At 40.8% G+C, this 26,762-nt stretch overlaps 1 protein-coding gene across 2 annotated transcripts; it reads right to left on the bottom strand.

The window, feature by feature from the left end:
- Window positions 1-664: 664 nt before the first annotated feature.
- Window positions 665-26,523, bottom strand: LOC123745675 (ubiquitin carboxyl-terminal hydrolase 38). 2 transcript variants are annotated; one of them, XM_069312218.1, is made up of 14 exons: window positions 26,284-26,523; window positions 25,973-26,116; window positions 23,587-23,969; window positions 21,596-21,778; window positions 20,639-20,753; window positions 20,069-20,340; window positions 19,638-19,739; window positions 18,476-18,634; window positions 17,192-17,424; window positions 16,324-16,509; window positions 6,381-7,839; window positions 5,380-6,200; window positions 3,799-3,925; window positions 1,279-1,690 (listed from the first exon to the last, which is right to left on the bottom strand). In XM_069312218.1, the coding sequence occupies exons 3-14, from the start codon at window positions 23,962-23,964 to the stop codon at window positions 1,430-1,432; spliced, it is 4,296 nt and encodes a 1,431-aa protein (XP_069168319.1). In that variant the 5' UTR covers window positions 23,965-23,969; window positions 25,973-26,116; window positions 26,284-26,523; the 3' UTR covers window positions 1,279-1,429. The 2 variants fall into 2 exon arrangements, with proteins under 2 accessions (XP_045582441.2, XP_069168319.1); XM_045726485.2 differs by having other exon boundaries at window positions 665-1,690; window positions 5,380-7,839.
- Window positions 26,524-26,762: the final 239 nt, after the last annotated feature.

Here is a 26,762-nt window from a genome sequence, read left to right on the forward strand (position 1 = left end):
CAAGCTGATCTTAATATATATATAATTTTCTTTCAAACCTAAAAGGGGTACCACCTCTGGGCAAGTGTAGGGACCCATAGCCTCGGAGAAGAAAATAAAGAGTACTCAGGGAAGACCTTGTGGATCCTCACTGTTGCCATATATAATATATTATAATATATTATATATATATATAATATAATATAATATAATATAATATAATATAATATAATATAATATAATATAATGTGTGTGTGTGTGTGTGTGTGTGTTCGAGGTTGTTGGGGGTCAGACACCTAGGGCTAGTCTGGCCAAACATATCAGGGCGGTGATGGGCAAGTTAGGTGGTGAAGAATAAGGAAGGTGTGTAGTGTTTGTGTAGAAGTGTGTAGGGAAGATGGTTACAGTGAAGAAGATAGTGAGTAGTGAAGATGATGGTACGTACTAAAGATGAGATGTCCTTCCCCTGAGCAATGCCAGGTATTCCCCCATTGTAATTAAATAAAGAAGGCAGGCGCACCATGCGGATAACTCTACTCCAGTGTTCACAAGTATTGACTCTCTCTCTCTCTCTGGCTCATTTTCACCCCACACACACCATATCTATATGAAGCAAAGGTGTCATTGTAATTCACTGTGCAGATTCAAGAAAACCTTCCCCTATGAGATGATGAAAAAAATTACATTACAATTATATTATATTGTAATTATATGAACCTGTGCAACCAATACGTATAAATCTACATAACACAAAATATACCTCAATTTTCCTATATTACATGTAAACGTCATGCACTTTAAATGCCATGACATTAACGTAAATATAATTGTTCAAGTGCACATACCTTAGATTCTGAATCAATATTCAACAATTTAACTTGTGTTTCCAATAAATATTAAGTACATGCAGGAAAACTGAAACCTCTTCCCAAGTAGACAAAATAACGTCACCATCCAACACACTACAACATAACACTGCTTTTATCGTCTGCAGCTTAATGCACCTCCACCAACTGAGGCTTAAAATTAAGAGTAAGAGGAACAAATCTTCAATTAACATTAGTCATCATAATTACACAATGTTCATTTGTTATGTCTACAATGGGGACTGATAAGCATTAATTATGACGAGTCCCTCTTCAATCTGCTGTGCTACGCATCTCCCAAAAATAATAACGTACAGTACCATGACAAATTGCACCTATAGAGACTTAAAATTTCTTCAGTATTATATGAAGGTTCAATGAAGTATATCATCCTAAGCTCCCAGATGCTGGGGCTGTTTTTCCATTACACAAGTCCTATTCTAAAACAAATTGGACTTAATATGTGCCACTTAACATAACAGCTCTTGACACTCCACTTTGTTCCTTCATATATAACCTAGCCATGTTCAACATGTTTAATTCCATACCATGGCTGTTTGCTGCCAAAGATTACATGGCAGTCCTCAAAAGACAACTCTGGAGGGGGTGTTAAACCCTCCTCCCCCTGGACCAACCCCACAACCACCAGGAGGAGGAGTATCATCATGATCCGAGTCATGGGAGAAGTTCGTCCCGCTCGACACCTGATACCTCCGTCTTTGAGCTTCGCGATCCTGCTCGCTGCGATACTGGAGGTTATCACTCTCGACAGCTTCTCGCAGGTCAAAACGCAGAGATTTAAAGTCTTCCATCAGTGGAACATCAGGAGTTAGACAATCACTTAGCTATGGAATAAACAAAAATTATAAGTTTTAAGAGTTATGGGAAAGAGATTAAAATATCATATCCTCACAAAAATTGCTTACATCCTTGATGATGTCACAGAGAATTATACTACCCTGTATATGCAGTCAGTGAGCAGATCCGTAGGAGCTGTGATGAGGGTTCAAACCTAAGCACTAGGTTCGTAGCACATAGGTTTGAACCCTCATCAAGGCTCTTACGGATTTGCTCACTGAGCATCACAATAATGTTATTACTCTCTGTGTACTATATGCAGTCTTTTAATAGGCAATGTATGTATTTTTGTATAACAGTGGCTTTCGTCCTACTGATGAAGTTAAAAATGAGAATATGTAAGCTGCAACCATCTTGTGTTAGCATAAGAACCTTAGTGTCAGACATATATTTAGTACTTTGTTCTATGTTAGCTCCGATCTTAAAAGCAACAGAGCCTCTTTATTAGGACAATCACTCTAAACATACTTGTGATTCAAATTTTGCATTGAGAGCTGACTTCCATGGTGAAGAATTTAAATCCTCAGATTCTCAGTTGACTTTCGAGAAAATGCTTTTAACCATTATCTTCTGTTTCATGGCCAAAGAAACTAATATTATACAGCATAGAGAAGTCAAATGATACCTGTATTTTGGAGTCCCTTCATATCTTTGACATACTGCACTTGGACCCACTGACTGAAAACATTCTGGCCTTTGGAGTTCACCACTAGGTTAATATCACACGTGAAAATGTGTCTGGTTAAGCAGACAACCACAATAGTCACTCTACTGTACCAACCATAATAGTCACTCTACTGTACCAACCACAATAGTCACTCTACTGTACCAACCACAATAGTCACTCTACTGTACCAACCACAATAGTCACTCTACTGTACCAACCACAATAGTCACTCTACTGTACCAACCACAATAGTCACTCTACTGTACCAACCACAATAGTCACTCTACTGTACCAACCACAATAGTCACTCTACTGTACCAACCACAATAGTCACTCTACTGTACCAACCACAATAGTCACTCTACTGTACCAACCACAATAGTCACTCTACTGTACCAACCACAATAGTCACTCTACTGTACCAACCACAATAGTCACTCTACTGTACCAACCACAATAGTCACTCTACTGTACCAACCACAATAGTCACTCTACTGTACCAACCACAATAGTCACTCTACTGTACCAACCACAATAGTCACTCTACTGTACCAACCACAATAGTCACTCTACTGTACCAACCACAATAGTCACTCTACTGTACCAACCACAATAGTCACTCTACTGTACCAACCACAATAGTCACTCTACTGTACCAACCACAATAGTCACTCTACTGTACCAACCACAATAGTCACTCTACTGTACCAACCACAATAGTCACTCTACTGTACCAACCACAATAGTCACTCTACTGTACCAACCACAATAGTCACTCTACTGTACCAACCACAATAGTCACTCTACTGTACCAACCACAATAGTCACTCTACTGTACCAACCACAATAGTCACTCTACTGTACCAACCACAATAGTCACTCTACTGTACCAACCACAATAGTCATGGAACTAGCATGACATGTGCATGACAATTATGAAACCGACTTTAATATTACTGCACAAAGAAGTCACGTTAACAAGTATCAAAGAGAAATTCTGAAGGAGTAGACTTAAAGACAAAATATTAGACAGTTTTCTGCAAGAAGTTTTAGACCAACTGAGATGTAGTGGACATGCGGGACTGTGGGCTACTCCAAGCAACAGTCTGTTGAAGCAAGCTCTCACAGGTCAAGCCTGATGCCAGGCCAGCTTCGGGAGTAGGAGGACTCCCAGAACCCACACCAAATAAAGTCCAGATGCCACTATCTTCACCAATTAGCAGGGCTCCAGCCAGACTGAATTAAGTGATAAAAGAAGATAAGCCAGACTGCCAGCAAAAGTTACCAGAAGCAACAGTGGGTCCAGCCTATATAAGTGGGTGACTCCTCATTTTGTAAAGTACTTGTGCATGGAGGTAGCTAAGTCAAGGTGGTACAGTAAGTGCCTTATATTCCTAAAACAGGTGAAGAAGAGGTAAATGATTTTACCTTTTTGTAAAACAATTGGTATGCAGTGTCCCGACTGAATGTTTTAGTGAGGTTGCATATGGTAGAAAAGGTGGTGTTGGTCACTCTCTCGTCATTGAAGTTGTACCAGCCACCCAGTGCCCCATACCTAGAAAATAAACATTACAATTTTATGTTATCCTCCAAAGGCAATAAACATATTTTTAGCTGCACTGCTAAATCCTGTGCATTTATAGTGAACATTAACATTCATACACACAAAATTATTTGGAGATTTTGACAATGTTTAAACAAACCAGCACCATCTAAGATTCATATCGAATCTCACACTTGCACTCCTTCTCTTTCACATATTTTGTACTGTTTGTTCACTACATTAGTTGTCATACATGAAAAGAACTGCATCTCAAACTTTCAAATACAGTACATAAATGTTTTTTTCTTCCCTCACAGATTCTAACGACTCTTTACATCCCAACAGTGTAATAGATGCCCAAGGATCTGTGGATAAATCATATTATATACAGCATATCAGTGTGAAGATTTAAGATTAAGAAATTATTAATAAAAACTTTTGTTGCATCCATACTGTATTAGGGTAAAATATTACTCTAGTTAAGGCTCTAAGTTACAGCCACATCAGAATTTATAAGTACTGTATCATCATAAGAATTAAGGAAACCGCAGAAGGCCTATTGTCCCATACATGGCAGCTCCTATTGGCCCATACATGGCAGCTCCTATTGGCCCATACATGGCAGCTCCTATTGACCTATATGAGGCAGCTCCTACTGGCTCATACAAAGCAGTTTCTACTGGCCTATACGAGACAGTTCTTACTGGCCCATACGAGGCAGCTCCTACTGGCTCATACGAGGCAGCTCCTACTGGCCCATACGAGGCAGCTCCTACTGGCCCATACGAGGCAGCTCCTACTGGCCCATACGAGGCAGCTCCTACTGGCCCATACGAGGCAGCTCCTACTGGCCCATACGAGGCAGCTCCTACTGGCCCATACGAGGCAGCTCCTACTGGCCCATACGAGGCAGCTCCTACTGGCCCATACGAGGCAGCTCCTACTGGCCCATACGAGGCAGTTCCTACTGGCCCATACGAGGCAGCTCCTATTTACCTCCGTCCAAACTCATTCATATGTATGCCTAACCTATGCTTACAACAATCACATAATCCCATGCATATTATATTACCTGGTAATTTGTTCCATAGATCAACCACCCTATTTACAAACTACTTTACCCATCTTTGTACTACATAGAATACTTTCTGTACAGTGTCCATATTGTATGCAGGAATCATATGAACCATAATACTATTCATAGTTTATTAACTCCAACTGGGTGTCTGCTGTAAAATGAAATTTAGTATGCATGACTGTCATTTTGGCCAAAATGTATTTACCTAATTATTTGACTGTTTCTATGACAAATAAAGAAGCTAAACATGAATTTAATATCTGCTGCAATGGGTGAATAAATATATTGAGTAAGTAAAGAAGCAATAGACTACCCTTCAGTGATCAGGAAATGACATTTAAAGATTAAATTGTGTATTTTATGAAGTTACAAAAAATATAAGCCAAACCTTTCTCTAGCCGACTCTGGCAAGGAGGCAATTGAGGAGTTGCGAGCATAGCAGTAGTAGTGTCCACCTTCTGACGAGAAACCTGAGTGCACCACCACTCCATATAATGCGTATCGTGCATACATCACTTCTTGCTCTTCATCACAGTCATCTTTAGGGGTCATACAATCTGATGATCCTGAGCTGGCTGGATATTCTATAGGAACTTCTTTCTCTAGACTTGTATTGGGCACATAACTACAACTTGGTTGAGGACTTGGCTGGCTGGAGAGTTGATGTGTATGCTGTAAAGTGGTATCACCAGACAAGTGTGTATCATCTACAACAGTCTGAACAAAGCTGCTTCTTGAGCTGCTATTAGAGAAGCTGCAACTAGCCTCAGAAATGACATCTGCAGAGTAACTACAGCTTGGCTGTGAATTGTTGTACGAGCTGCTAATTTTATGTGAACTGTTTTCATCATCACAAATGTCTCTAGACCATGAACTATACCATTTGTTAGTGTCATGCGAGTTTCTGCTGGCACCTTCATGAGTGCTGGAAGTGGCTTGTGAGCTACAATTCATATTCTGAGTGCTTGTGCAAGCCTCCGAAATGTTTTCCTCTTTCTCTGAAATTGAAAAATGCTCCTGAGAAGTGCTACAACATGCCTGGTCACTGCTGCTGACAATCTGCATATAACTACAGCTTGCCTGAGACTCATAAGAATGTTTTGGATGTGGAGAGCTGCACATGTCTTGGGAACCACTACAGCCACCCTCAACATTGCTGCAGGCTGCCTCTGAAGTGCTGCTGCTAACCTCTTCTCCACTCCCACTTGACTGTAAACAATTTTTGTTATAAGAACTACAAGAGGCTTTTTCACTATTCGCATTATTTACACTAGAACTTACTTGAGAATTATTTTTACATGCTGTATTGTCACAACAATATGAATTGCTTTCACTAGAAGTGCTAGAACTTGACTCTGGATTTGTTCTAACTGGTATGCTGCAACTAACCTGTGAATTATGCCTACTAGACAAGTTGCTACAATGTCCACTAGTGGCCTCTGAAAATTCTTCAGTGGGCCTCTTGCTCTCCTCCCCACTTGGAGACACCAGAGTTACAGCCACAACATCTCTGTCAGATCCTTCTTCACACCCAATGGATAAATTATCACGCAGCAAGCCCTGTGTGGAGTACCTTATTGGCAACAGAAGTTCTTCTCCAAATTCCACATTGGTAAATACTTTTTGTCGTTGGCCTCTGGCAGTGTCGTAGTAAAACCGTAGTTGAGTAAGAATCAGGTGTTCTGGCGGCTCGAGTATCTGAATGGAGCGTTCTGCATCCTGCTTTCCCCCACACCTCTCACATTCATACTGATTCTCTCCAGTTAATCTCTCCGAGGTAAGGTAACTGGTTATCAAGTCCTCTATGCTCAGATCAGTTGGGTTTTCTTGATGCTTTTGCTTGCACAGTCTATCTGGATTTCGTCTTGGAGCACCATCAGCGTTAAAACGGTCTGAATCTTGGAATGCTAAGTGAATATCTGTGAAGACATCTTTGTGTATAGATTCAGTTTTACACTGTAGACACTTGATACAAGTTGCTAACTTTCCACCAAATACTTTGTGAACCAGACTAACAAAATATTCATTTTCAGAATCCTCATTGTTACAAGTTTCTGTTACCACTTCCTCAATTGTTAAACCTCTGTTGCTTGCAAACATCTTCGGGCAGGGGCTGTTTGGATTGGGACTGCTTATATGCAACTCAATATCTTCAGCCAAGTCACCACTAATACCACTGTCTGAGCTATTGTCAATGTCTGATGTTACGTCACCCTTGGGAGATTTTAACATCTGTCTGTGGACTCCTTCGGGTGTCATATTATGTTTACGTTTATAGTTGCCTGCTTTGGAGCCATTTTCTGGGAGAAGATCCATCTCAACTGCCTCTGATTGACCTGTTGCAGCATTCACAGTATTTTTGTTTTCGGTTACATTTTCAATAATCAGATCACTTGTTTCTTGAACAGACTTCACTACGTCACTGGTTTCATCTGTCATATCTACATCATTAGGTTCTAACAATATTTCAGTTTTACTAGACTGTGCACTGAGAGTTTTTGTTTCAATTTGATGAACTCCTTCCATTGGTTCTCCTTCCAAATATTCTTTAAATTGTCTTACGTGAATAGCAACATCAAATTTTTTATTGTCCATATTCTGAGTAACTTTCATTGGACCCACATGCCTATCTACGTCTCTACCAACAAACACATCTTGACTTTCAACACATGCCCCAAGTTTCAATGTCTGCTCTGCATCGGCAAAATCTTCCGTTGCCGAGTCATAAGGTAGAGGCTGGAGGTCAGAGGCCAAGCTAGCAGTCTCACTCTCAATGATCACTCTCTCACGGTACTCGGGAAGGGTCTGGCCAGCTCGTTCCTCTTCATGTAAGGTAATCATTAAGTGCCTGAAATTAGTGCATTAAAACAATAGACTATTAATTATCACGGGTTAACCCTTAAACTGCACATGGTGTACATATACGCCATGAGTAACATGTCCCACCATGCGCATGGCGTATATTTATGTCATAGGGTACCAGGCATGATTCAAATGGTCCGCGGCTACACGGGGTTCACATCAGCTTCCTCAGGGCTATTGTAAACAGACGCTATGTTTAAAAAAAATCGTGGGCAATATTCTCCAGTGTGAGAGCCACAGTACTATGGAAGCAACCAAGGCTGACGCACGCAGTATTAGCTAACAGCATTGCTATTCAGCTTGTGACCACAGCATCGCCTAAAAATGTCAACATAAATATGTAACTGCTATTATTTAGCAATGACAGTACTACAGATGACCCCTGTGATAAAAATGACCAGGATTGTGATAATAGAAGAATTGTTGTGATAATTAGAGCTGTGTGGGAGGAGTAATGCTGAGGGAGGGAGATAGCGTCGTTTACTGACTGTGTGGCCACCTGTTATTGTCTGCATTCACCATACCAACTCAGTGGTTCTGCTGAATGAACCCACCATACCTCAGAGCTGGCATGCAGACAATAACAGGTGGCCACACAGTCAGTAAACGACGCTATCTCCCTCCCTCAGCATCACTCCTCCCACACCGTGCTAATTATCACAACAATTCTTCTATTATCACAATCCTGGTTATTTTTATCACAGTCAGGGGTCATCTGTAATACTATCACTGCTAAATAATAGCATTTACATATTTATGTTAACAGTGGTTCTCAGTGGTTCCATACCAGGTCAGTGGTTCTCTATGGTGAACACAAATGTAGATTCTTATATATAATGTGTGTATTAGTGTAATAACAGCAAAAGGATTATGTTGGGAGGAGGCATTTCGGTGACAGAGGTGGCATCGTCAGCATGACTTGTCTAGCTAGGTAGAGGGTGCCCAATATGCTCTTTAGGCACTCTACAAGCTTAGATGTACAGTTACGGTGCATACAACATGTAGATACTTATATATAATGTGTGTATACACCTGTATAGTGTAATAACACTACAAACCGTATTGTTGGGGGAAGAAATTTTAGTGCGCCTGATCTTGAATGAGTGAGGGAGGCAGCCGCCAGCTGACTGTGTGTGTTGTAGCGACGTCTCTTAGTGCCTGAACTAACTATATCAGCTTAGTTGTACAGTTGTGGTGAACAAAACATGTAGATACTTATATATAATGTGTGTGTATATAGTGTAATAACAGCAAAACTATTTGTTTATTGTTTTATGAACATAATAATTGAATTATTAATATGAACACCATACTTTTGAGTATAATGATGATTCACACATTTTATTATATAAATCCATAACAATACACACTATTGAATAATATTACTGCAAAAAAACTAAGAAAAAAAATCAGAGACATTGAAATAATTAGGTAATAATATCTTTGTGGCAACTCCCACCTGACAGCTCGGGTGACGCTGACCGCCTCTGACAACTGCTCTGTCAATGCCCACATTTTGCCAGACTTCCTCGGCCTATTGTGCCTAAAATATGTTGCCTACGATTTTCTTTTTTCCCGTGCTCAGGGAACACAAATTAACATTTTGAGAAGACGAAGAAATATTTTAGATTATTTTTTTCTTGCGCACAGGGGTGTAAATCTCCTCAGGACCCCTTAGCAGCTTAAGGGTTAAAGAATAAAGAATTAAAATGTTATGTTAGGGTTTCCCAGAAATGTTGAAACCAAGAGCACTTCAGATTTAAGATTTCAAGTTTTGTCTATCAAAGGAATAAAGGATATATCATCTTCCTTATGCCACCCTCAACCCGCATTCTAGAAATCACTAAATATTTATACATACACTAAATGTGTGTGACTTAACCAAATGGAATTTATTGCAGACAAATATTACATTATGGAGTGTGGAATAATGTACACTAATAATCAGGAGAAAGGAGGGGGGAAAGAAACTATCAGTAGAAAGCTCCAAGCCATTATGACTATATGGCACTTGGAAGGGATATGAGGATAAGGATTTAGGATAGGACAAAGGAAAGTAATGGTGCCCACCCACTTGGATGGTCAGGGATTGAACACTGACCTGCATGAAGCGAGGCCGTCGCTCTACTCTCCAGTCCAAGTGACTTGGCAGGGAGTGTAGGATAAGTGAGAGCTGTTCTCCTTCAGCATACAAATTATGTGACAACATATAAAAAAAAAAAAATCAAAGAAAAAGATTCATGAGCAGCTCATGATATTAAACTGTCACCAGTAGACCACACCAAAGGCATAGTCAGAGGAGCCTATGATACACCGGCCAATTTAAGAACTGCATTTAAATATTTAATATGATAGTGACATGCTTAAAAACTCCTTCATGAAGTTCTTGAGATGGAATGATCTAAGATGGGATGTGCAGCATCTCTTTAGTATCCATACTTAAAAAAAAACAGCGTTGAATGTAATGAAACATCATTTTCTTGGTGAGACCCGGAGGCTCCCCGGAGCTTATCCAGGTTGATATGAAACTATTAGACTTTGGCATCAGTGTGAATGGAGTTCTTAGGCCTACCGGGGACCACGAGCCAGAACCCTGGCCCCCTCAGAGACACACGAGGAGCAATGGGCTATAAAAATGCACATGTGATTTGGAGCATTCTATGTCTGCCATCAACTGGGTCAGACACCCAGAAAGGTAAGCATCCCAAAACAAACCCGTATTCTGGTTGAAACTACTACTAAAAGTCAAACGAGTGGACAGAACTCCCCAAAGAAAAACAAGCAAACAAGCATGATGTCACCAAGCACACAAGCATGATGTCACCACGTTGCCGCACTGCCATCTGCGCAACTCCCCCTCCCTGGGTGGGGGAAGAGGGAGCCCCAGACTCCTCACACAAGTGCCCCACATATCTAGTTCAAAGCCTGGATGTCAAAATACACAAAAAAACGCCGACCGGAGGGAGGGAGGGATGCCGGGGAGCCTCCAGAGGTCTCACCCAGAAAATGGCGTTTCATTACATTCAACTCTGATTTTCTGGAGGAAATCCCTTCGGCTTCCCGGAGCTACTTATCAAAAGATGAAAACAAGAGGGACTTACCCGAGAGGCGGTCGTCACTTGCCCCTCAACGAGAAGTCGAGACAACTGGCTGCAACCGCCGACCCAAAGTGACACAGGCCCGACTAGACCTCGAAACATTGACCAGGTAGCGAGCAGCCAGGACCCTGTTCGACCGTCAAAAACCCTGCGCCCAAATGTCAGCCCAAGACATGTTACCGAAGACGGCAGCCAGAGCAGCAAACTTACGAACGTCATGGGCACGGGGATAGACCGCAGGCTGGCTAGATCGAATAACCCTGTGGACGACCTGGGAGACCCAAACCCTGGAACAGGGAAGGAAAACTGGATCAACCCAAAGTGCGTCCCCAGACACAAAGGCCGTGGCACACAAATAACAGTGGAAAGCCGCAACCGGACACAACACATGATGCACCCCCGGCCTGACCAACCTAGCATCAACACCCCAAGGACCTCTCTGGAAAGCAGCAGTCTCATTCTTTGCCAGACAAGGAGATGGCTGCAAACGAACAAACCTATCAAACCTGTTCCCAAGGAACAGCCCCCACACCACAAGGCACCGAGCTGGTGACAATCAGGAGTCAGAGCGCACGACCTCAGCCTAGCACATCAACCTCAGAACCGAGGCTTTGGGTAGCCGGCACGAGGTTTCTGGGGCTTCCCCTTCCCGGGGAGGGGGGAGCTGCACAGACGGCGGTGCGGCAACGTGGTGACGTCATGCTCGTTTGCTCATTTTTTGGGGGAGAGTTCAGTCCACTATTTCGGCTTTCAGTAGCAATTTTTTTTACCAGAACACGGGTTTGTTTTGGGGCGCTTACCTTTCTGGGTTCCTACATGGTCGATGGCAGACACAGAACGCTTCCAACCACACAGGGATTTCTATAGGCCATTGCTCCTTGTTCTTTTCTGAGGGGAGGGGGGGGGGGGGGCCAGGTTCTGGCTTGTGGTTCCCGGTAGGTCTAAAGAACTCCATACACATGACTGATGCCAAAGTCTAATATAGCAATATCAACCTGGATAGCTCCAGGGAGCCGAAGGGGCTCCCGCCAGAAAAGATAAAATATAAAATACATAGACATGCTACTAGTGTGCTCCCACACAAAATATAAGAGCTTTTAGGAAAAGTTTCCACTAAATGTACGAAAACAAGAAAAGAAGAGAAATAGGATGGTATGACCACCACATACTTAAATTATAAAGGAAAACACAAAGTTTATAAGAAACGTTTGAACTGTGCAATATCAAAAGGAAAAGGACACTGCTGGTAATTGTAAAACAAATCTCATAAAAACATACAAAAATTCTCCTTTCCAAACAGTGGTACATAGTTGGAATAAATTACAAGACTGGCTAGTGTGTGCCAGCACCATTGAAAGCTCCAAATGGCTCTTGACAAGTCATTAGGAATAAGGGTTACCTTAAGAATATTTCTCATCCTGTAACAACATTCAGCTAACAGTGTCTGGGAGCTCCCAGAATTCTCATTACTGTACTATTTAGTAGTGTTGGGAGTATGATTATGAGTTGCAGTGGAAATGGAATGGAATTCAGGTACATGAAGCCATTACCATTTCTGACTATCTGCAGACAATGCCAATGTTCTGGGCTCAGACAACTTGACTCCAGGTAACCCTTGCTCCGTGTCCCATCCAATGAGTGAGGAAAAGGAAGAAACCCAAATCCAGGTAAATCCTAACCTATTTGATAGCAAAATTGATAATAGCCTATCTAAGGCTGGTCAGGTGATCAGACCCACTGACTCAGCAATAAGCAATAAAGACACCAGGCTTAGCGAAGCAAGAAAAAACCTGTCAACACTGATGAGGAACTAAACACCGAGCATCACATCGTGTCACCACCAGTATTTAACAAGTACTATAAAGCCTGAGAAACAGGCTGGAAAAGAACAAGGGACACTAACAAATCCAATAATGCAGCACTAGTTAATTGCAAGCCTCCAAGCTATCAGGATGGCAATCACTTTCGTGATCGTTAGTCAAACCACCAAAGTCCGGATGTGTGGTGGTGGCGTGTGAAGGATGGGGACATGCTGCTACCTGCAGGCATCTGAGTACGTTTCACAGACCTTTTAAAGTTATCCTTGGCCGAGTTAAATTAATTTCCAGCGACTCTTCAGAATCTTATATTACTCTGCAAGGACTATGAAAAGTTCCTGGTTTTGCTGGGGCATTCACTCCTGCCTGACTCCAGTATTCATTTCCAAAACCACAATACTGTAATGTTAAAACTTTGGAGAGTAGCAGAACAGGTAGATTCAGAAATGTGTATGAGAGAACATAGGGACAATTAACAGAAATCTAAATTTATTGCAATTAAAAATGAAATCCAGCTTAGCATCTTTTTAAGACCAGACTTCAACTCACAGTACAGATCAGTTACTTCTCCTTTTCATGATGCTTTCAAAGTGAGAAAAATTTAATACGCCAAACATTTTTGAAAATTACTACCTGTAATTAAACTGTAAATTTTTTATCAGGTGTGTAAAGTAGCTGTGAAAAGGAGTGATGTCCTTGGAAAATTTATCACTAAAAAACCAGCTTTGAATGTAATGAAACGCCATTTTCTGGGAAGAGCCTATCGGCTCCCCAGAGCTATCCAGGCTGATGTGCTAATGTCAGACTTTGGCATCAGTCATGTGTATGGAGTTCTGTGGGCCTACCGGTGACCACGAGCCAGAACCTGGCCCCCCTCAGAGAGGCATGGGGAGCAATGGCCTATAGAAAACCTTGTGTGGTTGGAAGCATACTATGTCTGCCATCGACCGGGTCAGGCACCCAGAAAGGTAAGCATCCCAAAACAAACCACTATTCTGGTGAAAATTGCTACAAAAAGCTGAACAAGTGGATAGAACTCCCCAAAAAGAAACGAGCAAATGAGCATGACGTTACACGTCGCTGCGCTGCTGTCTGCACAGCTTCCCCGCTCCCCAGGGACAGGGAAGAGGGAGCCCCAGACCCCTGTGCCAGCCATCCACCCTTCAGTTCTAAGGCTGGACATCAAAACACACAAAAAAACGCCGACTGGGGGAGCCCCGTCGGCTCCCCAGAGCTTACTACCCACAGAGGAAAATTAGAGGGACTTACGCGAGAGGCGGTCGCTGCTCACTCAACCCGAAGTCGAGACAACTGGCTGCAACCGCCGAGCCAAAGCGACACAGGCCTGACTAGGCCCAGGAACGTTCACAAGGTAGCGTGCAGCTATGACCCAGTTCAAATGCCAAAAACCCCGTGCCCGAATGTCAACCCAGGACACGTTGCCAAAGACAGCAGCAAGAGCAGCGAACTTACGAATGACATGGGCACAGGGATAGACCGCAGGCTGGCTAGTCTTAATACCTTGCGGACAACCTGGGAGACCCGCTCCCACAAACAGGAAAGGAGGGAAACCGGATCAACCCAAAGCATGTCCCCGGACACGGAAGCCGTGGCGCGCAAATAACGGCGGAGGGCCACAACCGGTCACAAAACATGATGCACCCCCCCACCAGGGCCTGACTAACCAAGCATCAACAACACAAGGACCCCTCCGGAAAGCAGCCGTTTCATTCTTCGCCAGAAAAGAAGGAAACGGCTACAGACGAAACAAACCGATCACCACGACCGAAAGAGCAGAAACCCCTGCGCCGGAGGAGAGCATGAAGCTCCCCGACCCGACCCCCAGAGGTGAATGCGACCAAGAGAAGAACCTTATCAAAACAGTCCCGAACCGAAGGGGCCACCACAAACTGAGGAGGAGAGAGATAAGAGTGCTCCCAGTCTAACGACCAGAACGGCTCAGGCAGTGAACGAGCCAGAGTTAAACGACCTCCACTCACCATCACAGCCTCATAACTGGAGTTGGACAGCTGGTGCAGGGGTCTGGGGCACCCCCCCCCTTTCCCTACCTGGGTGGGAGAAGCAGCGCAGACAGGTGGAACGGCGGTGGGTGTGACGTCATTCTTGTTTGCTTGTTTTTGGATTCAGTAGTTCTGCTTAGCAGTCGGTTTTCAGTGGTAATGTTTCATCAGTTGGGGTTTGTTTTGGCACGCCTACCTTTCTGGGTGTCTAACCTGGTAGATGGCAGACATAGAATGCTTCCAACCACATGGGGGTTTCTATAGGCCATTGCTCCTTGTGCCTCCCTGAGGGGGGCCAGGTTCTGGCTCGTGGTCCCCGGTAGGCTAGAACTCCATTCAAATTGACTGATGCCACGGTCTAATACATGCATATCAGCCCGGTATAGCTCCGGTGAGCCGGAGGGGCTCTCCACAGAAAAATTTCTTTGACATAAAACTTTAGATGAAATTCAGTATTAATGCAATAATATTTACTGACAAGAGTTCTAGGGATAACATGACACTACAGGTACCAATAACATGCATCACTACGTAAACCCACCTAGAACCAAGCACCAATCGTGTAGAACACTTAGTCTTAATTTGTGTCTTACACAGAGCCACATCAAATCAAGACCTAAAACCAGGAGATCTCTGTATTAATTATAAGTTACAAGGACAGTGGGCACCTCATTGTAGAAAACTACACACACACATACACAAACAATGCTCTAAAATAGGTAATTTTCCTGTGTATCATGAAAAGATATACATGCAATATTTATCATACAGATGTCATTTGCAGCTAATAAGATGTATCAATGGGTAATGTATATGAGAAATACAGCATCATCATCATTCCATTTCTCACATTTATTAGGTGCAGAGGCATCTGCTGAGAAAAAGCTCATCCATTCACCATATCATATAAAGTATGAAGCTTCATGGAGAAACAAACACTACCACTCTTCAGCTGGAGATCCCCAGCATCTCTTAGCATATTCCATGTGCTCTTCAAATTAAGTTTCTTGAGATTATCTTGAGGTTATCTTGAGATGATTTCGAGGCTTTTTAGTGTCCCCGCGGCCCAATCCTCGACCAGGCCTCCACCCCCAGGAAGCAGCCCGTGACAGCTGACTAACACCCAGGTACCTATTTTACTGCTAGGTAACAGGGGCATAGGGTGAAAGAAACTCTGCCCATTGTTTCTTGCCGGCGCCTGGGATCGAACCCAGGACCACAGGATCACAAGCCAGCGTGCTGTCCGCTCGGCTCCCTAAGTTTGTTTTCTCACACATTTATACACTCCCGGCTTTCTTCTACACCTACCCTCAACTTGAATCAGTTACTCTATTCACTAGTCCGTCATCACTTGTTCATTCAACTTCTTAAACAATTAAAGGAATGTTGAAGAATATTTATTGAGCTTTAATCACAATTAATCTGTCAGACTTTCATCACATAACCTGTCTGTTATACAGACATACCATTTTCCTTGTTCTTGTTGTCAAACATAAGCATACTCACAAACTGATCAAGACAATAGTTTACCAACCTAAGATATTCAGAACAATCTTGCTGCATGCCTGGATTGAACCATGGGGGTCGAGACTTGTCGTGAAACTGACGAGGAGCCACATACGTGCGATGGGTGAAACACAGCAAACTGAACAGCTGCTGCAGCTGCACCAAAAGCTGCTGGTTGCTCCGTGGTACAGCATGCAGGATACCATGACGAAAGCTGTTGATTGATTGATTTTTTAAGTAACAACTTTACTCATCATATTTTCTTTACCTATGTCCCTGCTTAAATTTTAATGTTAAATTTTAATTGAATTAAACCTATTTTGGAATTTAAACTGAATCTCCAGAAATAATACTACAACCTTAAGTGCCACTTGTGACTAGCAGTCTACAGTATCCACAATTCATAATAGTTAGGCAATGCTAAACTAAAGAGTTTTGGGTTTTCTCCACTGTGTAACGAAGTGACAACTCTTCACCATCCTTTATTAGAATACTTTACTTTAATATATAAACTACCAATTAAGCAACACTGTATGTAGAATGTTTAAACAAACAATACAAGAATTAAATATTTGTGCACAAATTTCAAACAAGTCAGTGAAAATCTAAAGATTTCAGAGCCAAAATATAAGGTACTCTAAGGAGAGCCTTATTATTTAAAACAGTAATGAACCCCTATCATTTACCAGTTTAAGTAATTATACAACTATCAACATATTCATCCTCAATATTTAAAACAAAATTTGCATGTTCATACATTTACAATATTGTATACTGTATAACACACACTATACAAAAGAATCTCTTCCACACACCTTAATCACACCCCATCACATTTATGCTTCCACAACAGCATCTTATGCAAGTGCTCAATCTATAAAAATAAATCTACCGACCTGTCTGTCATAAACAAGGCTTGTATAACAGAATTCATGTAGCATGTGTTTCCCAAGTTACGAAGGCCCACTCTCTGGCTTGCCGGTCTCTGCTGGTATACTGTGCGCGTCTCGGCAGCCACACCCACCCCATACTGGTGTGTACCAATCCCTCGTGCTCCACCCTCCGCCACGGCCCATCGGTGCTCTTGGATCAAGCCTTCAATGTCTTCTTCGGACGGAGACTGGTATTTCTACAATGACAGGAGCAACGTTAGCTTATCTTTAATATTTATTCACCTCTCTATACCATTCATTACATAATTAAGAGAATAAATGAGAACACCATTTTTTAACTAAGGAAGAAGTAAAAAGACTAACTATTAATCAGCAGACAACAAATCATTGAGATATCATTTTTATTATATTCAAAACTATTAACCAAAGACATGACTGGGCCAACATTAAAACCCAGATGCCACAGTCAACAACAATATCTCATCTTTACACTAAACCCTTTAAGATAACCCAATGCAAGCTCTTGCTTTAACAATGGACATACAAATGTTGTGTGTGTAATTACTAGGACTAGGAAACCGGCAGCAATATGACACCCTTACCTAAGCTTGCCATTTTTTGTAATCTTTTACTGATACAGAAGGCATTGATCTAATGTAGAAGCCTTGAAACATTTTTGTGTTTATGTTAGGCACTTTAAATGTTTATATTTTAGAGTGAGATTACCTGCATTCAGCACTAGTGTGATGTTACAAAGACGGGTCATAAATCGCCATGCCCCAATGGTGTGAAATATGAACCGGCACTGTGACAGATTCAGACCAGACATGTGCTGGATTCAGCCTTAGGAACTAGATGGGCCAAGAATGAACTAGATGGGCCAAGAATGAACTAGATGGGCCAAGAATGAACTAGATGGGCCAAGAATGAACTAGATAGGGCAAGAATGAAACTTACAAAATGCATGAAGTGGTGTTAACATTCCATCAAGAAGAGAAAGCCACGGGTAGCATGAATGATATCAGATTTATTGCAATAAAAAATAGAATACTTGAGGCAATTATTGAAGTCCAAAACTTGATTAAGAAGAGTTGTATCACTTAATGGAGCATAAGACACAACTGAACGTATGGAATGGAAAAATAATTTACAGAAAAATGTGATGCAGTGAAAATATAAAAATGCACAACATACAGTTCAGAATGCCTCAAGTTACGTACGAAGAAAATGACTTGAACAACAACATTCACGAGCCACACCTAATAAAAAAAAAAGACCCTAACTTACCATAAGAATATCCATAAGTGGCTGGTAAGTGTCTGGGTGACCTGGATGCAAGGCCATGAGGGAGTGGCCGAGGGTGGCCAAGCGACTCAGTGTTGACGTTGCGGACTGTGACCCCTCTCTCTCGAGGCGGTTAAACACATCAATGACCAATGGAATGATCTGAGCAGCAGATTCACAATGAATTAAATCAAGAAGTGTTAACTTGTTGACCAGACCACACACTAGAAGTTGAAGGGACGACGACGTTTCGGTCCGTCCTGGACCATTCTCAAGTCGATCGACTTGAGAATGGTCCAGGACGGACCGAAACGTCGTCGTCCCTTCAATTTCTAGTGTGTGGTCTGGTCAACATACTTCAGCCACGTTATTGTGACTCATCGCCTGCAAGAAGTGTTAATAAGTCAGGCAACATTATTTTAATTAAGAATAAATTGAATACATCATAACAGCTATATGATAGTTAAAGCAAATGTATTACACATTCAGCGAGAATCCAGAACAAAAATTTAATATGGGGTACCATTAAGAATTATTAAATAATTTAACATTTACATCTTCAATACAGGATTGGCTGATTTACAATTAATTACTCTGGCACTGTAACAATGCGGTCATTGGCACAGTAAACAAAAATATTCACATGAAAACTGGATATGGTTTACAATTTTGGTTCAATTCCCCCAAAATAAGAGCCAAACCAGCAGATAGGTTGTGATCCAACAAGACCACAATACTTTATCCCTAAAGGATGGAACACCCCGAGTCTGCCTAATATTCTTTGACCATAAAAACAATAAAGGCTTCAAAAGCCTTACTCAACTGCCTCCAGGTCATCAACACACACAAGCCCCACCACCTTCCAAGTTGAGTTCAAAATACTGTAGACTAGGAGGCCTGGTCGACGACCGGGCCGCGGGGTCGCTAAGCCCCGGAATCACCTCAAGGTAACCTCAAGGTAAGCACTAACTCAAGTGACCCATTCTTCCAAAATCAGTTCTTCTGAGATTGGGAACAAATATTATTTTAATTTAGTTGCTCTTTAATTTTAAATGCTAGAGAGAGAGAGTGCTGAAAACTGCCATGGAAGGCATCTGCTCAGTAAAATTAAAGTAAATTTACATACCAAGTAAAATGTTTATGTTCATCACGTTGCAAATCTTACCTTATGAAAAGCTATTGGCGAGTGCTGAAATGATAATAGAAGTGTTGATATCACAGACACAATCCCATTGCGAACCACAGGGATTTGCAGAGCATTCATCAACTGAAACAAATATATTTGAATAAATACATTCATATTCTGCATATCATGATCTTGGTAGTAAACAGGTCGCCCTGGATATCCATAACAAACCAATGATAGTATCTTAGTCTACACACACTACAGTATTGCATGCTGCTCAACTCTTACATCAACATATTATTCCATGTACAATATTTCACTTTATTTTGCCCTTACTTAGGCCTCCTTATCTCTTGTATTCCTCGCCATCACCTTTCTCATTATATATATACAGTATATATATATATATATGAATAAAGACTATATCTGAATAAAACTAAATTGTAAAGGCATTTCATGAAATTTATTACCTTTGGTACTCCATCCAGGGTAACACGTGCGGGCACAGACGAGCGTCCACTCTGATACAACAGCTTAACCAGGGTGCGGACCCACAAGCCTAAAGTTACGTGAGCGGTGGGCCACGTCACCAACCAGGCAGTAAGGCGTGTCAAAGTTGCAGTCAAAGCAGCATCGGTGGTTGTGGGATCCGACACAATTCGAGGAGCAAGAGCCTCTACCACAACAGTAGGAACTAGAGAGAGCAGGTGTGCCATGGCAGGACATACTTCCCATCCACCGTCTATTTAATAAAGCCAAATATAAGTAAAAGTTCATGGCCAAAGATTATAGAGCATCTCTTTAAATTCTGATTTTTTCTCCAAAATTTATAGTATGTTATAGACAAAATTAATAATCCAACCTCTCATGAATAGGGGAGTCTATAACACATCATACATAAACAAAAGAGCACTATTTCTACTAATTGTTAAACAATTGTGCAATATCAAACATAATTCTTGTAAGTTATATTTTTGCCTTTATTCGTACATACAAACTTTATTACATAAATGCTTTAAAAAGAGCACTGGACAACTCACCAGTGTTGGAAATAATGGCGTACATGGCATTAAGGGAGTACAAGATGTCTTCAAGTCGTAGGCCATTCCACAGGGTGTTGACCAGGCCACCTACACTCTTCATGTGGCCTAACACCTGGTGTGAACGAACAAGTGAATAACTTCATAATAACTATATACAGTATGCTACTTTAAATATAATGTAACAAGATACCTCAGGACTGAAACTATCTGTAAAACTTGCTGGACTCAAAAATCCAATCATTATTCATTAATATGTAAAAGCTAGAAAAATTTGTACTTGCAAAATCTAAATGTGACAACGTGGAATGTAAACTGGAGTTGATTTATTACTGTAGTACTAATACACTGTAAATGTAACCCTGCCAGAGCTAAACATTTGGGACCAAACACATCCCGGATTTTCAAGATTTTCGTTGAACGTTACAAAGGTTTTATGCAGATTTGTGCAATTTATATAGTACTGTATTTGTTTATTACAAACAATAGAATACATCTTATGCAATATACACAACAAAATAATATACAAACATAGATCTTTTACATATACAAACATAACTCCAGGAAGGTAAGGGAGTTTCAAATTGAAGAATGTGATTTCCTCAATTTCCTATTGTGATTTCTGTGTGTATTGAAGGGCGAAAAGGTAGAACAGCTTGTTGACAGAGCTCGGGTGCATGGGGGAATTGTATAAAAAGTGTACTACTTAAGCATTACTGGAATGGTAGTATTGTAGTGCAGAAGTCAATGCTGGCATTTTTTTTTCAAGGTAGCCTTACTTACTAATAAAGTCTCTACTTTATGCGAGCCATCTGCACTGGCACCTTACCAGAGCCAAAATACTGCACAGTATCACCAATATTTTTTGTTTACATTTTAAGTTAAAATTATTATAACTGGCTGCAGTACCTAATATTATAAATACTGTAATATAGTAATTGCATTCAAATTACATACTTCTGTTTTTGTTGGTGTTGGAAATGAAGCAACGCAGTTCATGAGTGTGACAGTAAAGGTGAGACGGGTGTGTGGCTGCGGAAGAAGTGCGGGACACACTGCGTACACATCGGCAAGCTTGGCAACAAACGCAGAACTGCCTCCACTCTCCCGTAGCTTGTTTTGCAAAACCCCTTCCAGGACCTACAGATAACATATTATTGCAATACCTATACTGTATACCTTCAAACTGTGGAAAATTAAGAACATCACAAGCATAACATATTAACACTGAAAACTAAACAATTTAAACTTATTATTTAAATGATTCTAGGAATTAATTTCTTTTATTCACAAAATGAAAATGCCAATCTTAAAAGTTATTATATAAACATATGAAAACTGTAATGCTAAAATACATATCACTAAAGTATTATGCTGTGTGTGAACTTTTTTCCAAGAGCTGTATTATTATGCCTTTACCAAAAGTATAGGGATCCTCTGTCTTTCGTCAGGATCGCCAGTTATACACGCACAAACCCATCTGCCCTTTGCTACAAGAATCTGAGAAACTGGATAAAATTTGAGGACTGGGTCCCCATGAAGTGAGGGGCATAATAAACTGTGCCCAAGGGTAAATGAGCTAACCTACTTGCAGTGCTCACGAGGATATGCACATATATGACTAAGATTGGGTGGTCATAAATGCCTCGTATGGGCCTATAGGCCTTCTGCAGTTACTTTCATTCTTATGTTCGTATAAACAAGTTCCCAAAGCTTACAAAATTGTTCTTTTGGCTCCATGTATTTGTTCCCACATGAGATAATAAATGAACTAGCCTCCAGATTCGAAAACTGATAGATCCATTCAGTTAACCCATAAACAAAGGATGAGTCTTGTAATTAAAATGCAATGCCTGAGTAACCTAATTAACTTGTACTTCCTTTACATAATATAATTCAGGCATTATAGTGTCTTTTGCAAGGCAAGGCCAAGTGAAATCCATGTGAAAGACATAATAATCCATCAGATTGTAAGCAACAGAAGAGTGCCAAGTTTTATAAGCATTGATTTAGCAAAAATTCTCCACCTATTATAGGAGTTCTCTCCGAGCCTGGTCGAGTAGGGGGTTTATTATTCATGCAGTGCAGACAGTGAGGATCAATATAAACTAAACAGCACTGCAGCTGACTCAACTAGTGTTTTCTTTTTTTATAAATAGCCAATTGTCTATATTTTGTAGTGAGGAATCATGACAGTATGAATGCACCAACTCTGCCAGCTAATTATACTGGTAAATGTGTCTTTGAATTGTCAACAATGCAGCAGGAAACTGCACTTGTTACCCTGGACAGTCAGGATGTATGTGGGTCAGAGCCACTCTAGCAGCAGTGCTACCACCTAATGGGGTCTGAGTAGTAGGCTGGTATTTTGATTACTGTATTTGTTGGCATCGTTTGGGCTTCCTTTCATAGTCATGTATATGAAGTAACTCAAACCAATTTTGCATTAGGCTTTTGAATAGACCCTTCTGACTATCTGCTACCTGGCTAGATGGCAATATATACAGTGACTTCCAGCAACTTTACCTGGACCAACAAAGGCACTGTACAGCAAATAAATAACATACAGTAGAGTAAAAATGTACTTTAAGTACAGTAAAATAAAGGCACTGTATAGTAAATACAGTAAATAATGTCTAATAAATACAGTACATAATAAAGTGTACATATACATATCCCCTTGAAGCACCATTGCCATGTGAGGTCCTGCCTAACTAACCCATGATCCATTCAAGATGCAGAGGATCATGATACCTTTGAGAGAGAGTTTATAATACAGGTCAAACATTATTTCTTACAATCTGAAGCAAAATATGCTAAAATAGCTCACAAAAATCAAACTCTAATTATATAGTGTGTACTTTGTTTAAATAACAAATATCTTTAGGAAATAAAAGCATACCAGAGCTACAGTTCTTTATCACTTCAAAACTGGCTACTGAACTTACTTGAGTCAAGGTGCATAGAACATCTGCATCTTCAGTTAAATGACAGAGTGCTTCCTTCAACCACACAAGGAGCAAAGTGACATTATTCTGACTTGAGAGAATATTGGTCACTCGTTCTGGTGTGATATAATCTCTCAGGTAGGACTTGTACTGCCCAGCCCAGTTGCTGAAGGCAAACACTGCAAGCTGAGCAGTACCCTCATTTTCAGACAGAGTTAAGATCTCCACACACGTGTCAAAAATAGATATTACATCCACTTTCTCTAAGGTTCTGGTGGTCTTTAAATTGGGGGTATGGACCAATTTAGCTAGCAGTGCTCTTTTGACATGGTCTGATTGGTTTGGCATGTGTATAATGCTGTACACAATCTTGTCCATGATGGCTGAAACAGGAAACCATTGAAAAGTTAGCACCTATTTGATAAACACATCATATACTGTACACGTTAAAATATTGTACCAAAAAAAGAAAAAGCTTTACTATTGTTGTTACTTTACTAGCTATTTGAGGATTATACTGCAAATACTACTTCTAAAATCAAATTTGTATTAAGTTATTTATAGCATTCAATCAAATACATACATAGTTTAAACAATACTATAATATTTTAATCCTCATCATCATCACCACATCATTTCCGACTTTAATAGAGATGAGAAGGCATCGACCAGGAGGAACTGGGTAACAAATACAGTATTGTACCATATTGGGAAAGAAGGTTTAAAATGCTCACAATGACACCTACCCATTCACCTAATCTTTCACACTACACACTATCACATAACCTCTGCACTATTATACTGGAGCCAATCCTATTTCTAATCTGTGTGTATGACCTAAATTCCTTCCAATCAATGTCTTGTACATCCACTAGTACTTGTAGCTCTTCAGACAAGTCCTAACTCCTATGTTCCCTGGAATACGACCCCGCGAAAAATCGTTTAACAACCAGGTACCCATTTTACTGTAGAGTTAAACAGAGGCTACAGTTAAGGATTTGTGCCCAGTAAATCCTCCCCGGCCAGGATACGAACCCAGGACAAAGCGCTCGCGAAATGTCAGGTGAGCATCTTAACCACTACACCACGGGGACTGCAAATGTTGATATTAAATGTTATGACAGAGCCCACTAGCTATAATTAAATCAGCTACTGAAAGACAGTGTTTAGAGTAAAATCAAGATACAGTATATTGAAAGTTTACAATGCTTGGTAAGTAAACAAATAAAAATGTTACCATACAGTAGAAGGAAATAGTTACCCAATAATAAACAGAAGAGAACATGAAAAAAAGTGTACTACACATTGTTTATAATTAAATAGTTTGATAAAGGTTAAGATCATGAGCATCAACGGTTTACTCCCTAAACAAAAATGTCTCTTAGAAATATTACTGGGCGTTTGTATGAGATTATAATTCAACCAAAATTTGCGAGTACTGTACATGTTGTTTAGATGGTTCGATGGTACACAAGCTAATTAGGATGTCACCGAATGCAAGGATCCACATCAAATCCACAGTTGGCACACCATACTGAATCACTGTTACTAATATTGTTCTGATGTTAGATCAATGTTACCAAAATTGGCCTCACATTAATTAATGCAGTGTGCTTTCTGTGGTGCATAAATGTGTAATAACTATATTTATACTAAATATTATTAATGTTTTATCAACTGTAATATTTAGTTTTAGCCATCTGCTGAATATCTTTCTTTTTTAAATTACCTAGCAGAGGTTTGCTTATGGGAAGGAAGTTTAAAAGAATTTACAATATTAGTGGTTGACATTATATTCACACACTATTTGTTTCTCCTAGCCATACACCTAGTGAGAGATTGCCAAAGTATTTGCAAAATGTACATACACATTTGAAACTAAAAATATTCACATAGTGCGAGTATGGCAGCGACTCTCTCTAACCTAAGAAACATGACCTGAGGAGTAACATGCGAGTACTCGACCTACACATGTATATACATTATGGGAAAGGGCACGGATGTCAAGCCTCTCTGTTCATTGTTTGGAGATTTGTACAGCCATTCATGTATAAATACCCCTCAAATCCCTGGAATTATAAAATTATGAAAAATCTTTTCCAATGAATTTGTTCAAAACATTGCCTGTATGTTTACAAGTAGTAAACATGAGAACATGTGCTGTGATGCTAACTGCAAATAAATTTAGGAAGCGTATTAATGGTACATGTAGTGGCTTTCTGATGACAATGAAGGAGTATATTGGTGGTGGTGGTGGCACCTAGTGTAGCAATATCAACTGAGGGAGATGTGTGATGGAGACAGGGAAAGACTGCTGTGCCTGTTGACAATTGTACACAGAGCTGCTTCCATGCATGAAGTAACTCAAAAAGTGACTGCTACTTACTGGGAAGGGGAAGGAGGGGTCTGCACAACACTCAGCTCATGTCAGGAGACTTGCAAACATTTCCCAGAAGACTGGTGCATAACTCATAATTCAGCCACAGCTGATATTATCAGTTTTCTTTAAAAACCACAAACTGTTTACAATCTGGAAGGAAAGGATACCTAATAAATATCATTATTTTTTTGCCCTAAAGGTACTGTACTTTTTGACAAATCTTCCTCCATAAATTATACTAGGTCAACAAGTACTTAGAAACAATGGAGTCGAGTAATGTGTGAGAGAACTTCTCTCACAAGTCTCATAAACTGTACCTCACTCATCTGGAAATAGTCCAAAGCCAAACTGCGACAGGGTAAAACCTCTCTTCACATTCTCAACTCCGCTACGTGGTCGGTGACGCGACCCTCCTCCGAGCATACTGTTGCAGCTGATCCCGAGGGCTCCTCGATGTCATTTATCTCGCCACAAGCCTCCTCAACACACTCATTTTCACTAATTTATCTGTGCCAGAGTAGACCGACGTCGTCCGATCAGAGGAAGCAATTGTAAACAAAGGTAGTAGAGTTGAACCCTGTGAGGCGGGCTAGAGGGGCCGTCCATCCCCCTCCCCGCGCGCTCTCACTACTCTGCGGATGCTCTCTTGTCTCGTGCTATAAGTTCCTTGAACCTCCTCCATAGCCTCTAGTCGCCCTCAGCTGCAACCTCGCTCATTCATATGCATACAATTTTTTTTACCCCCCTTGGCCTCTGTATTGCAGTTATGTAAATATAGCTATAAATACGATTAAAG

The sequence above is a fragment of the Procambarus clarkii genome, chromosome 71, assembly GCF_040958095.1.
Source record: "Procambarus clarkii isolate CNS0578487 chromosome 71, FALCON_Pclarkii_2.0, whole genome shotgun sequence".
NCBI lineage: Eukaryota > Metazoa > Arthropoda > Malacostraca > Decapoda > Cambaridae > Procambarus > Procambarus clarkii.